This window comes from Mycteria americana, chromosome 6, assembly GCF_035582795.1.
Source record: "Mycteria americana isolate JAX WOST 10 ecotype Jacksonville Zoo and Gardens chromosome 6, USCA_MyAme_1.0, whole genome shotgun sequence".
Lineage (NCBI taxonomy): Eukaryota > Metazoa > Chordata > Aves > Ciconiiformes > Ciconiidae > Mycteria > Mycteria americana.
The window spans coordinates 48957062-48971125 of NC_134370.1; the positions used below are offsets into that span (position 1 = coordinate 48957062).

General features: G+C 49.0%; 1 protein-coding gene across 1 annotated transcript; it reads right to left on the minus strand.

The window, feature by feature from the left end:
• Window positions 1-881: 881 nt before the first annotated feature.
• On the minus strand, window positions 882-14007 carry SCAMP2 (secretory carrier membrane protein 2). Its single transcript, XM_075505656.1, has 9 exons — window positions 13848-14007; window positions 8256-8336; window positions 7488-7577; window positions 6348-6465; window positions 5478-5606; window positions 4816-4975; window positions 4195-4296; window positions 2339-2456; window positions 882-1283 (listed from the first exon to the last, which is right to left on the minus strand). Exons 1-9 carry the CDS (start codon window positions 13902-13904, stop codon window positions 1137-1139), a joined length of 1002 nt encoding a protein of 333 aa, XP_075361771.1. The 5' UTR covers window positions 13905-14007; the 3' UTR covers window positions 882-1136.
• Window positions 14008-14064: the final 57 nt, after the last annotated feature.

Genomic DNA, 14064 nt, shown 5'->3' on the forward strand with positions numbered 1-14064 from the left:
CACCCACGCAGGGCTGGAGAGCAGGGCCAGGGGGAAACTGTCCCCATCACGCCTTGCCACAACCAGCACGCCAACCCGCATCCCAAGGGACGCTGCACCAGCACCTCACCGCATCCCAAGGGACATCCCATCTCAGGGCACAGCTTTTGAAGCTAAACACGCATCAAACCACTTCTTTCCCAGCTGAAAAAAAATAATATGTGGGAGGAGGAAGGCAGGAAGGAGTTGTCCCTGGAGAAAAATTCATTCATGCTCTCGGCTGGCAGGCTCTCAAGGTTAGTTGGAGAAGGACATCGCAGGCACCACGTGGTGTTTGAGCTGGCGTCTTCCGTGCTGCTGCTCCCGAACAGCCGAGCTGGCGAGTCAAACAAAAACCTTTTCCCCTCCCTCCCCTGGTTTAAGGCCACAGAGAAGACACAGCTGCCACTGATCCCTTCCTCCCCTTTCCGTGCCCGGGGCCGTGGGTGCTGGCAAAAGGGCACAGGAGCCCCCAGGGCCATCGTCTGCAGGATCCTTGTGGAAGCGGAGGGAGGGATCTGCCATGGGGGGACAAGACAGACATTTCTCCTCCGCTCTAACTCCCCCTGCTCCCAGGTCTTCCTTTGTGCCATGTTACCCCAACTCTCAGGAAGCTGAGCACTTAAGAGGTCAAAATACAGCATCATGTAAGTGTAATAAACCAGAAGTACAGTTTCCACTCTTAAAATTAACAACATAAGCTACATGCAAGTTACAACACCCCCCCCCCCCCCCCCCAAACAGCAGATAATCAAATTGTTCATAGCAAAGGCCAATAGAAGAGAGTAAAACTAAAAACCTGCTTCCCCTCGCCTTCCTGCTACGGACAGGGCAAGGGGAGGAAGAGGCAAATACTTGGTATGTCCTGGATAGAGAAATATATTTGCTTCAGAGAATGTCTCCCCTATCTCCCCACACCCTAAAAAAAGACAGGGAAAACTAATCTTCATAAACGTAGGCCAGCTGAAGCTAAAACACCAGACCTCTTCTCATCTGGAGCCGGCATCACAGAACTAACATGGTACCCCCAAAAAGTGCATCTTTAGGAAAAAAAAAAAAAAATGAAGGTTGGGATGACAATGGCAGAGGAAGCGAGGGGGAGGCATCCCCGGGAAGGGCTAGTTTCCCCGGAAAGCACTCTGTGTGGCTGAGGAGGCCACCCCAGCAGCTGCATTCTGGAAGCCCCTGTTGGTGAGGATGCCTTGGGAAAACTCTTCCTGGGCCCTTTGGAAACTGGCTCCCGTGCGCCGATACAGGGAATGCACCTGGGAAACAAAGAGAGAGAAAAAAAAAAAATCAGCCTGCAGGTACAGGTTGCTGCACACACCTCGCTTTTTCTCAGCCCCACCACTAACCAGCTCTCTTGGCAGCTAGAGAGGATGGGCTGGAGACATTGGCTCCACCTCACCCAGCGCATGATGCTGCAGATTTCAGGAGACCCTCCCTTTGTGGTAAAATGTGGAGTTCTCAGCAAAATGGCAAGTATCAGACCAAAAACTCCTCTCCCCACACTATGATGGTATGGACACTTAACCCCTGCATTTACAGATGCTTGCAGGGCAGGACCTGAAGGTGCCTGCAACTACAAGCATCAAGTTATTTCCTTCAAGATACAATTTAGGAGAAAAGGAGGAAGCAAGAGAAACAGGACCAGTTCAGCCTGTCCTTGCCTTCCCCAAAGCCATATTTCTGTTAATTGCAGAAATGCAGCCCTTCTGTGGTCGATCAGAAGGAGGAAGGGGGGCTTGTGTTTGGGAGGCAGTGGGAAGGCACTCGTTTGGATCCCACCAGGCTTTGAAAAGTCCCACAACATTATGGTAGCAGTGACTGTAAAGCCCTGGATACCCAAACAAAGCAATGGCCTTCTCTCCTCAGCCAACTCTGGACAGACTCAAGCTAAAGGGAGGTGCAAGAAATTTGATGTCCCTGTTTGATGAGGGTGACATTTGGGATCTCGCTGGCCATCTTCTCTGCACAGCAGTCAATGCAGCAAGCCTTACTACACCCTCCTTTATTCCAACATGCATGGTTAATGGCGTGCCTTACTGAAGCATCCACACCTCTTGTTCCCTCCCCAAAGGCTACTTTCCCACCTGCAAGTCCCCTTAGTGTTCAAGCAACTTGGTATCGATGCAGGAAGCACAAGCAAAAATACTTTCATTAAAAACTCTTGACCTGACAGTGCCCCAATTGCATCTTCAAAAGCAAGCTAATCCCCAGACAGATGAGAGGAGGTGGCAGCCCCAGGATACCCTGGGAGCAGCCTGACCTGTGGATCTGGGATTCAGCCAAGACCTTGCCTTGCCTCCAAGCCACTCACCTGCTTCAGGAGGAAGAGCGAGAGAACCGCACACAGCGTGAAGAATCCTGCCACCATCATCATGATAACGGCCACGGCCAGGTTCCCACGCAGCTCAGACAGTGCCGCGATCCATCCGCTGCAAGAGAGAGGAGAGCAGGGTGAGGCTGGCAAGCATTCAAGTCACAGGATGAGATGGAGCAGAGGGAGAAGAGGCACTGATGGTTGCACAAGAGCCTTTGGGGGAAGGTTACAGGGAAGTGCAAACCCAAACATTAACAGCTGCAGAAACAGGAACCCAGAGCTCATCCAGGCACTCGTTTGAGGGCCGGAATTTCCATTATCATTTTTAGAAGCAATCCACCTCTACACAAGAGAGCCATGCTCACCCCACCCACATTACAGCCCTGGCCACAAACCACCCCCCTTCGGCAGCAATTGATACCCTCGGCACTGTCATAAATCAAGTCACTTCCATGAACACCTTCTCAAAATTCAGCCACGTAGTGTAAAGATAGGCTGGTACATCTGAATTGGAAGAGATCAGCTGGCAGATCTGGAGCCTAGACCTACATATCACCGTGACAGCTCTGTGTGGCCAGGGATGTAAGTGTTGGAGGGGGACGAAAAGGAGGGAAGGGACGAAGTAAAGAGCTACAGAAAGGAGGAAACTGGCAGGGAGGATGCTGGGAGTTATCACTGCTTGGCTGTGGGCAAAAACACCGAGATACCTCACTCTAAACACCCTCCTGGGTGCTGGAGAAAGGAATCTTTCCAACTGCTAAACCAAGCAAGCCATGTGCCACCAGGAGAGAGGGAATCAAGTGAGCCAAACCGTCCCATTTGATGTGCTGCTCACCACACACAAGGAAGCAGAAAGGCACACAATGCACTACACCCAAAAATAAACGCACTGTCTGGCTTGAGGAAACATAGCGGAAAGCTCAATGCACACTCTCCAAAGTCAAACTGAAAACAGAGTGCCCCCTCCCAGTCCCCAGTGACTAAGGCAGCACCAGCTAGCAGGGGAGGGAGCACGAGGACAGCTTTGCCCATGAGCCGTTCTGCAGGCAGCAGGCAAAAATAGACAGCAGTTTCACGGTGCTCATCACCTGAAGGATCCCCCTCAGGAGAAAAACACTAGCTGTTAACCTTTTCACTGTTCACAGTAACTCAGGAATCTGATCTGCATCCAACGCAGCAAGGCTGAAAGCCAGTGCTTTCACTGCAGGGGGCAACTGCTGACGGGGGGCCTGTTGGACCCACTCCAGAAGCCCAGACTCACCCTTCTGTACAATGCTATCAAGAAAGGGTGAGGATAAAACCTCCTCTGCTTTTTTTTCTTCTTTTGGAAGCGCAGCCCACCAACATCACACTTGAGAGAAAATCAGGAAAAGTTTGGGGACAGAATCAGGCCGCTAGCAGCAGTACCAAGTTAAGCCGTACCCAGACCCTGGGTCAGAGATCCCTTACCCCCACGCTACAGCCTCCATCAGGGAAGGCTCCATTTTAACACAACACAGACGTGGTCAACACTAGAGACTCAGCATCAAGAAGGGATAAGTATTATATGTATTAAGTGAGGGGGAAGGCAGCAGAGGAGGCATGGAAGACTTCACATACTCCTTTCAGCGCTGGCCTGCAGTGTCCACAGCAAAGGTACACGGCTTTGCTGGGACTAGGACAGGAAGAGCAGAGAAGAGAGGCAGCCCAGCTGGGACCTGCCAAAGCTGGGTATCAGGTGAGAGAGGAAAACCACAGGAGAAAGAACAGACATCTGTCAGAAACTGACCCCAAAGCTTCTGACAGTCACAGCCCTGGTGACAAAAAGCATCCATGCAGGGCTGTGACACAGCAGCCCGTGAAGCCAAGCTTACCTGTCTCCCCAGCCAGGAATGCCAACAGCCTGGATGATGTAGATTGCTATTTGGCAAAAGAAGACGAAAAAGAAGACGAAGAAGCTGAAGGAGCTGTCAGACCTGCAGGAGAGACAGCAGCAGGAGTGAAACCCAGGGACATGATCCCTGCACAGACTCCCTTCTCTAAGAGGAGGGAAACAAAATTTCAGCGAATTCCTTTCTCCAGGGGAAAGCTGCTAAGGGGAGGTGGCTTCAGGAGGACCTTATGCAGCAACACAACTTACAACACATCCACTGCGTATCGCAAAACCACTGCTCTGCCCCATGCAAGATGGGGTGAAGGCAGCCTTCTTAACACATGCAGTGTGCTCAACACATTAATGTACCAAACAGTTCTCAGAAATGAATAAAAAAGCAGGTCCCTATGATTGGATAGGCTTGGATTTCAAGATGAAAAAGGACCACCATAATTAAGTTCCATCAGATACTTCTAGTATGTTCAGGAACAAGTGGGTTTGATCTATTTAACGATGCAAAGAGCTGGAAAAATCCTGCAGGCAATATACGATTGGAACAGATAAAACTAAAGTTCCTCCCACTAAAAGATATATCCCCGTCACAGAAGAAAATAGTACTTGCCTGAAAGCCTTGTAAATTGGTCGGTACCAACAGAGAAAGGCACAAGGGGTGAATAAAATAAACCACAGGATCGAGAGACCAAAGTCTACTCCTCTTTCTGTCTGGACTGTGAACCACGCCAGGCAAGCAAGCAGGTTTAGGAGCAGGGTAATCGAATGCACTGTTCAGGATGGGAGAGAGAAAGAAAAAACATCAGTAAGTTCTTGGAAAACTCAGCAGCATCCCCATCTCCCACTGAACACATGGAGCTCTGCAGAAATTAAGGAGACTGGGCCATCTAATTTCCTTGCCTCCCCTGAAAGAAAAATGGAGCTTAACCAAGAACTTCATCTGATCCTGCTGCTTACAACCAAATCTTAAATCTTTTCAGAGCACCAAAATTGACAAATACACACACCCAATCCCTGAACTGCTATCTGCTGTCTTTCAGAGTCTCAGGAGAGTTGTTAAAGTCTCCATTAAACAACAATGAAAATTCTGTCACAAATGAGCTATTCCCAAAGCATAAACTTGGAGTCCTTTACATTTGCCTTCATAAAAAAGGAAGGGAGACATTATTTTACCCTTGCAGACAACACCTACAGAATTTACTGTAGGGCAAAGCTCAGCATTTGATACAGAATCTTCTTAGAATTTTTATTGCAGTTCAAGCTATTACTCACGCATCCACAAGTAATACAGCATCTTGCATATCCGCTGGTAGTCAGCTGGGATGTCTGCAGAAAAATCTTGATAAAAACACGGCTTGATCGGACACTTCTTGGGAAGAGGTGGCCAGTTGTTTTGCCTCGCTGTGGAGAGGAGAAAGGAGCAGTTCTTCATTTGCTCTTCTCTCATTGAAAGACTAATTTGCACATCATAATTTGCAAGCAGCCATTCTGACATTAAAACCTTGGAAGAGGCTAGGTCTTAGTAAGTACCTAGGTTTGAGCAGGCAAAACAGCAGGGATGTGTTAAGTCTGCTGGCAGCAGCAAGGCAGACCAGCCTAGTTTGAGGGCTTTCCTCCGTGGGAGGCAGAATTGCCCTGCAATGGCCAAAGAGCCATCACAACCATTGCCACTCAGTACTACGAGTCCAGATTCAGCCATCTAAAACCAAGATTAGGGGAAAATATCGTTTTGCTGTGGTTAAGAGAGCCTCAAAACTGAAAAAAGCTTTATTGCTCTCAATGAAAAGCCTTAATGTGGAAGCATCACACAACAGCTCAGACACGGATATGAAACCGATGTTTGAAGAACTTCACATGGCCAAGTGCAGATGCTGAGAGCACACTCGAGGGCAGAGACCCACTAGAGCTGTTCTCCAGCATCTCATCTCTGAGCTTGTTTCCCATCTTGTAAGTTATGGGATGACAGGTACAGTCCCAAGAGGGTTGCCACAGCTGTGAAGGACTACAGGAAAGACACGCGGCTTCTAAAAAAGCTACCTACACTTGGACAGGCTAGGCCTTCATCGAATCATGACAAACCAAGCAACCCAGGCTTCCCTAGGCATCACACTCATTGCAGGCAGGGCAGTAAGCACTACTCACGATTAATGCTGGCTGCGTTACTCTGCAATTCCCTTTCCTTCTTCTCCAACTCAGCTGCCTTCCTCTCTAATTCTGCCTGCTGCTGAAGAAGCTCAGCCTGTGCTGCCGCAGCCACAGCCTAAAGTAGGGGAAGAAAAAGGTAAGTCCTTCCCGAACTGAGACAGTGGCAATACCATCAGCAAACACGCCCGATGCCAAACTGGAACAGAAGCAAAGGCAATTCAATAGCAAGGGTGGAGGACAATTTGAAAGCAGAATACCCGTGGCTGATCTGAAACATCTTGAGGCTTTCTGCCTTACCTGCTGGAGGACAAAAAAAAAAAAAAAAAAAAAAAAAAAAATCAAGATCAATGCAGAACTCCACCCTGATGTTCCTCTCTCATCCCTTGGGAAGATAGGGCTGGAAGAGCCCTCAAGAGGCTATCCAGTCTGTTGCCAGTCCTCTATGCCCTTCCCTTTCAGCAAAGCTATGCTTTTCTTGCAGCTTCTTCTACCTCCCAGTTTGCCTCACTGCTCTAAATGCCTTGCAACAGAGCAGCAAACAGGACTGCTGAGTTTGAGGACAATTCCCTTCCCAGCTAGGAGAGGACGTTCAAAGGGAAGGCAAGACAGCTGTCTACCACACCTCCCAGGCACCTCTTCTACCTGCTCACTATTCTGAGAACTGACCCTTTCTCCTAGCAGCCTCAGCTTCTTTGCTCTTTGGATGAGGTGGTCCTGGCAGTTGTGTACTTGCTAGCCGGTCTAAGCAGCAGCTACAATATATAGCTAGACTGCATTTACACTCCTGGAACCAAGCATGTTGACCAGTCACCAGAACCAAGCTAAAAGCATTAGCAGGATACATTTCAGTGTTTGCAAAGTGAAGCCAGAGCGAACAGGATACAAAGCAAAGTGAGCTCTGCCACCAGAGGGACAGGGAAAAGGCATAAAGACAATTGCGTGTATGCATTCCCTATAGAGATCTGCTTCACAAGGCAGGTACAAATGCAAGTTTAAAAGATCACCTGCAGCTTCCCACACCTAACCCCAAAGAATCCCCTTTCCCTCCTATTCCCACATGCCTCCAGAGGCCCACTGGAGCTCCTTCACGCTCTCCAGCCCAGCTCTTGGGAAGGTGGCAGCGAGGGGTTGACATACCTGGGGAGTGGGCTCCACAGATGTCTGCAAAACAGCAGGCTGCGAGCGACCAGAGGGCTGCGTGGCTGGCGTCGTCCGTGCTGCATTTGTCTGCATATAAATTGTAACCACAAGGCAAAAACATCACATATTGCTTCTTTTAGCAAATAATAGTTCAATTTTTAGCACTACTAAAACAGAAAGCACTAGCAGGATGCAACTCTGCATTTTCAAAAGTTTGTTAGCACCTTAACGCACTGGGGGAGCAGCACCTGAGGATTATGGGTATTAGGCAAAGGAGAAAAAAAAAAAGGGATTTTGATCAGTTGTTTGAACTGCAAATAGTGCTTTACCCTGACTTCCTGTTCTCCTTTTCCCATCTCATACATGACAGCAACCAGGAAATAAGAATTAAGTTCTTGCACCGATCCATCAATGGTATCCATCAATGGTGCAGCAGTTCAGCTCCCAACCCAGAGACCAAATAAATACTGATGTGTCCTGCCACAAAACATCTTCCCCTTCACACTTCATATAGCTTTACTGTGAGCCAGCAGCGAGTTTGAGAGAAGCTGTTCCATGCAAGTGGAGAGCTCCAGCTGGGAGTTTATTAGTGCTCCAGTGCAGGAGCAGTTGCTTGTAGCTTGCCACGCACGCAGTGAACTACTGTCCATGGGGAAATCAGCTGTGAATGCCTCACTGTTTATTTTAAGCTGCACCTACGAAGGGACCTTCTACACCACTAACATCACCACCAAGATACCTAGCGCAAAGATACATGGCACGTACCAGCTGGGAGCTCTCAGAAAAGGGGTTGAATTCATCCAAGCCACTTTGGCTAGCGTTTGTGAGCTGTGTCACAGAGGGATCCTGAAAGGAGAGAGCACAAAGACAAATCAGCATGGGACACAGGTCATCATTAGCTTGTTATCCACGCTGCTTGCCTTCCATCCATTTGTTAACTGGGAACAGGATGGGGTGAAACGCACCCCTGCCACACACGGATGGCCTTGGCTAGCAATGAATTTAAATAACCAAGATGACGACTATCAGCAAGGCAAGATTTGTGGGCAGAAGTAATCTCCTGTTCAGCCAAGAGGTATATTTGAAGATCTACAACAAGCTTTTGGCACAGGAGCCCTTTCTGCAGATTACTACTGCTTACCTACAGCGAGTTATTCCTAACTTCCAGAGACCTGAAGCAGGACACAGATTCATTCATCCACAGTCAGAGAGTTGCTGGACACCTGGGACCACCTCCCAGACCTCACCTGCACCACAAAGTGAGTGAGGATCCACAAAGCACAGCAGAGCCTCACAAAATGAGTTTCCAGGCACAACTGGTCCTGGCTAATAGGTACCAGCTGCCACTCAGGACCAGCAAGCTAAAATGCCAATGATTGCTCTGAAAAGGCAAAACACCCAGGGAAGTTGAGCTGGAGGTGTGACATCAATTACTTTCGGAGGTTTTAATTCTGCCAGCATAACAGCTGCATTCACCTGTACTCACAGCACCTCCTACTTGTCTCCATCAAATAGTCTGATTGTTTAAAAAAAGGCTCTCAGCACCTCTGCCAAAAACACCTTTCTTCCCTCACCTGCAATGCACTTTGCTATTTTTATTTCTTCTTTTATAAACACTACTTTCCATAAAAGAACCCTCTTTAATAGACAGACTTGGGACCTCTGGAGTGTTTCTCTCCCCAGTTATTAGAGAAGCCAGGTACTTTTTGAACTCAGAAATCCTACTGCAAGAACAGCCTGGCAACCTGATAGCTGGCTGTGAGTAAAAAAAATTTAAAAGTAGCTTTTTATCCCTCCCTCCCCCAGCAACTCATGTCTCAAGATCAGTCATTTTAATTTTGTGGTTAATGGGGTGAGAAACAATTGAGACTGCGACAATGTAAGAGTGAGCAATCGAGCTGTGCAGAGGCTGACCAAGTCCATGCACTGCAGAAAAGAGATTTGGCTTGTCTGCAACCCACTGGGGCAATTCCCTGGGGTGTTAGCGCAGCCTTCTGCTGAGCAAGATGCATACAGAACAGTTAATGAGTAACTTCACACATCTCCTCGATAGCAGGCACTCCTTATGCAACAGGTTGCACTAGTTTATGAATCACCTCAGGCTGAGGGATCTCAGATGAGGAGGTTTCGGATGCTGCTTGATGAAGTGCAACTCCCCAGGCAGGCAGGGCTGTAAAAAAATGTGGAGCACCAGCTGAACCGTCACACTCAAAATAAGGACTGCAAAGACTCAAGGCACAGGTTTTATTTCACTACTTACTCCTCTGGAGGCTTTAGCTTAAACGGTTTTGCAGACACATGGGCTGTTGACACAAGCTTACAAGTCAGCTAACACATGATAGCTACTGCATGCTAGCACGATACCATTTAATCCAGACCAGGCAAGGTCCCAGCCTGACTAAAGTCCAGCAGAAGATGACTGCACAAGGAAGAGAAACTCCCTTAAAAGGTATGGGAAGAGGAAAGCAAAGGCTGCCAAACCACTTTAAGAGCTTGAATGGTCAGGCTGGGAGGAAAGTGCTCAGAAATAAGGAGAAACTCTAGAATACTGAGGCAAAACACATTTTTCTCTTCCCATCTCTCACCTCCATTCAAAAAGAAAGCTCCTAAATTAAGCGGAGGCTCACTAGTGCAGCACTGCTGTCAAAAGGGCAGGCTGCCAGCGGCCTGAGCAGGGCAGGGAGAGCAGTACCACTGTTTTACTGCTTCCAGCTGCAGAACAATTTGATTTCAAAGGGGGATGACCTCTCATCTTATTGCGTAGCTTAAAAAAAAAATTAAGTAATTAGGCAGTATGGCCAATTAGTAAGGCAAGGCAGCTCAGCTTAACTTGCTTGCTATTGTGGAAGTGTGTCTAAAATAGATATACAAAGAGCAGGGAATTTGCAACAAAGCTGAAGTGTGTTTGGACAAGTGCCTCTGTGCCCTGGGTAGGGCAGGAAGGAAAACAGCAGCTGTGAAACAGCGGGTGATATAAAGGCACCAGCTTCCGCAAGCCTGGACTACACAGCATGAAAGATGAGTAAGCACACGAAATGCAGAGGAGATGAATGAGAAGTTGCCCACAAACTTCACATTTTACAGTTATTTTCTGCAAGCTACAGGCTGAAAGACAGTTGACCCTCTTAAAACAAGCAAAAGCCTGACGCTTTACACTGTGAAACATGGAAACAGGGATTTGATTCAGACACTGAACCACTTGAAGCCATGTTACCCAGCTGTCCCTCCTCCAAGGAAGTAACAGCGCTCTCCTCTCTGCTCCCAAGGCCCCACATCCTTTTCCTTTTGGAGGCTTTAGTTGTCAGGACACCCAGTTAAACTTGAGCAATTCTTCTCAACTTGTTTCCTGCTTCAGAGCTAAGGAAGAGCCTGAGCACCTGAAGGCTCTTACTCCTCCAGCTATTCTGTTTCATTTAATAAGTATGTCCAGCCACAAACTTCGTGCTCACAAGTCAATTATTAGATTGATCTGCAGAATGCCAGCGAGCAGATCTCCATTTGTTGCCCTTCCTACCATTGCCTCCACAAGCGGTAGGGATGCATGATATAATTTTTCGTGACTTCAAATACCCCAGTGCAGAATAATTTCATGTTTGGACCAAATTGCACTGACAGGAAGATTAAAAGTGTTTTCAAACACAGTGTTTAATGCAAATACAAAGTTGCTGTCACACTGTGCCAGCTGACAAAGCTGCTGGAAGACTTTGATACAACAGGTTTGTGCAAGAAAGGACATTCTTCCATTTCTTTCTGTTCCCACAGGTTGAAGAAACAAAACAAAATGAGATGTCTCTCTAAATGAGATCAAGGCAAGAGAACTCAAACAAGAATCACCTGGAACTTAACATGGTTGTCTAAATATCACAGTAACTGCCCCAGATATCACCAGTCCTGCAGTCAGCCACCAGTGCACTCAGAGCACTGCCACTGCCTGGGAGATGCATTGAGAGAAACCTCCAGGATTTTATCATCAATATCTCTAAAGAGGATGGAAGTTTCCAGCCCTGTCTGAAGCTTGCATCAAAGTTTTGGAGGCAGCTGCCACTTATAGCAGGTTACTGAATAAATGAAGGCAGTTAATCATCTCTCATTAACCAGTTACAATAAGTAACAGAAAGAAGAGCCAGAGATATGTTTAACAGGACCAAACCAGCTTATTTTATACCAAGCTTACTGAACATAGAATCACAGAATCGTATAGGTTGGAAAAGACCTTTAAGATCATCGAGTCCAACTGTAAACCTAACACTACCAAGACCACCACCACGTCCCTAAGCAGCTCATCCAAACATCTTTTAAAAACTTCCAGGGATGGCGACTCAACCACTTCCCTGGGCAGCCTGTTCCAATGCTTGACAACCCTTTCAGTGAAGTAAAATTTCCTAATATCCAGTCTAAACCTCCCCTGGTGCAACTTGAGGCCATTTCAACATCATGAACAAAGTCTCCTTAAAAGGCAAAGATCCCCAGTTATGTCAGGATTTACAGAGTACAAAGCACTATATTGCGATCCACAACAAAGACAGACAACCCTGGTGCTCTGCTCAAGAGATATTCATCAGTGTGACAAGGCTGGGAGGGTGAAGACACTTCTAGTCTTTCAGCAAGATCTCCAGCGCACGTGGAAGGAGATGTCAGCGCCTGCCAGGCAGGCATACCGTCCCCCCAGCCCTGCACAGCACCAAGCCAGCACATGGATCCAAACCGTGGCAGGGAATGAGCTCATTTAATCAGATTTACTAGACCGGGGCAATGCTGTCCTACATTGTGAGATGCCATTTTCAAATCGGAGAGACAGGGCTTCGAGGCTCCGGGCAGCAGTAGTTGGAGATTCCTCAAGTCCAGCTGCTGATGACTGGGGAAATTTTTCTTTAAAAAAAGGACAAAGGTGAACAAAAAACCTCACACTCCCAAAAGGAGGATATAAAACCTGCCAAAAAGACCAGCTGTAGCTGCGAAGAGCTGTCAGAGAACCACAGGGGCATCCATGGTGCAACGTACATTTGTCCTCATTAAAAAGTAAGCCTGACATCAGTTACCTGTTGTAAATTGCGTCCAATCTTTTTTGTTTAAACAGTGAGTAAAGGGCGAGCACAGCCCTGTTCACTCAGATACCAGGGCAGCTATACTGTGCATAAAGCAACAGAATATTTACTTCCTCAGTGCCAAAGCAATAAATCCCTCCAGGAACAGCGACTGTATGTGTAAGCCACCCTACATTCCCCCCCACAGATGGAATATCACAGGAACACGGTCACCCAAACCCTTCCCAAGACACACAGGAACACATTAAAATGAAGGTGAGGGAGAGAAAGGATTTTTCTCTTCTGATTTCACTTTGATTCCTCAAACCACTGAGCCCGATCAACAAACAGTTTTGCTTTGGCTTAGCCATGAAATCAGAGATCAGGAAGTCACGCCTTCCTGCAGATTACATCCCAGTCAAACAGCAAAGGTAAGGCAGCGTCTGCAGCCGCTCACTGATGAAAGTCAAAGCCCGGACACTCATTTTCACACCACCGCCACGTGAGTCAGGTCCAAGAGACTGTTCCCAGCCAACTCCCTGTGTAAAGAGCCCATGTTTCAGAGCACAGAGGTTAATCCCATAGAGGAAAAACCCAGTGAAAGTAGACAAAGTCTCCAAGAGCCTCAAAAGCTTTGGCCACTGAAAATCACAGCCAAAGGACACATTTTGCCTTATAGGCACAGTTTTAAGAGCCGACGCTACAGCATGTTAAAATAGGCCCTAAAGAGACCCAACAGTCGGTTAGACTGCCATGTAGCGCAGCCAAGAGAGGTCTCTCGCTGGATTATTTTTCATACCTCTACAACTTAAGCATCTGCAACCGTTTCGACATCCTGCGAGGCAGGGGCATCCCGCTGGCGCTGAAGCCCCCTCCCCAAAGCCTGGAGAGGTGGGGAGCGACCGGGGCTCGAAGCAGAGGACGACGTGAGACCCTCCTCTCACAAGGAGGAGGAGAGAAATGCGGGCTTCGAGCAAGCGACGGCGGGAGGGGCTCCCAGCGCCAGCGGATCCCGGCTGGATCACACTGCTCCTGCCTGACCCCCGGGGTCTGGGCAGCGAGAACCCCCAGCCACGGACAGAGAGGGATAAGTGAGGCGGGGGCAGGACGATCGCGGAGAGCTCGGGGGTCCCGGCCCCGCAGCACGGCCCGGGGCGGGAGGAGGGGGGGTCGCGGCTCCCTTAAACCCTCCCCCCCTCCCTGATTGGCTGCGGCGGGGAGAAGCGGTGCCGCCATTGGCCAGCGACGCTTCAGTCAGTGCCACGTCCCGCCGGCGGCGGGCAGGCGAGGGACAGCCAGGGGGAGGAAGGGGTCGCCCGCGCCCGGTGCCCACCTGGAAGGGGTTGATGTCCACCGGGTCGGCGAACGGGTTGGTGTCGAAGCCCGACATGGGCGCGGTCCCCGCTGCTCCGCGTCTCCCGCTGCCGCCGCCGCCGCTGCGCCAGGCACTTCCGGGGCAGGCGGGGCGCCTGCGCCGCCAGCCACGTGACTGACCCCCCACCGCGCAGGCGCTTTGACCCCGCCGGGACGGGCGCTCCCGCGGGGCGGAG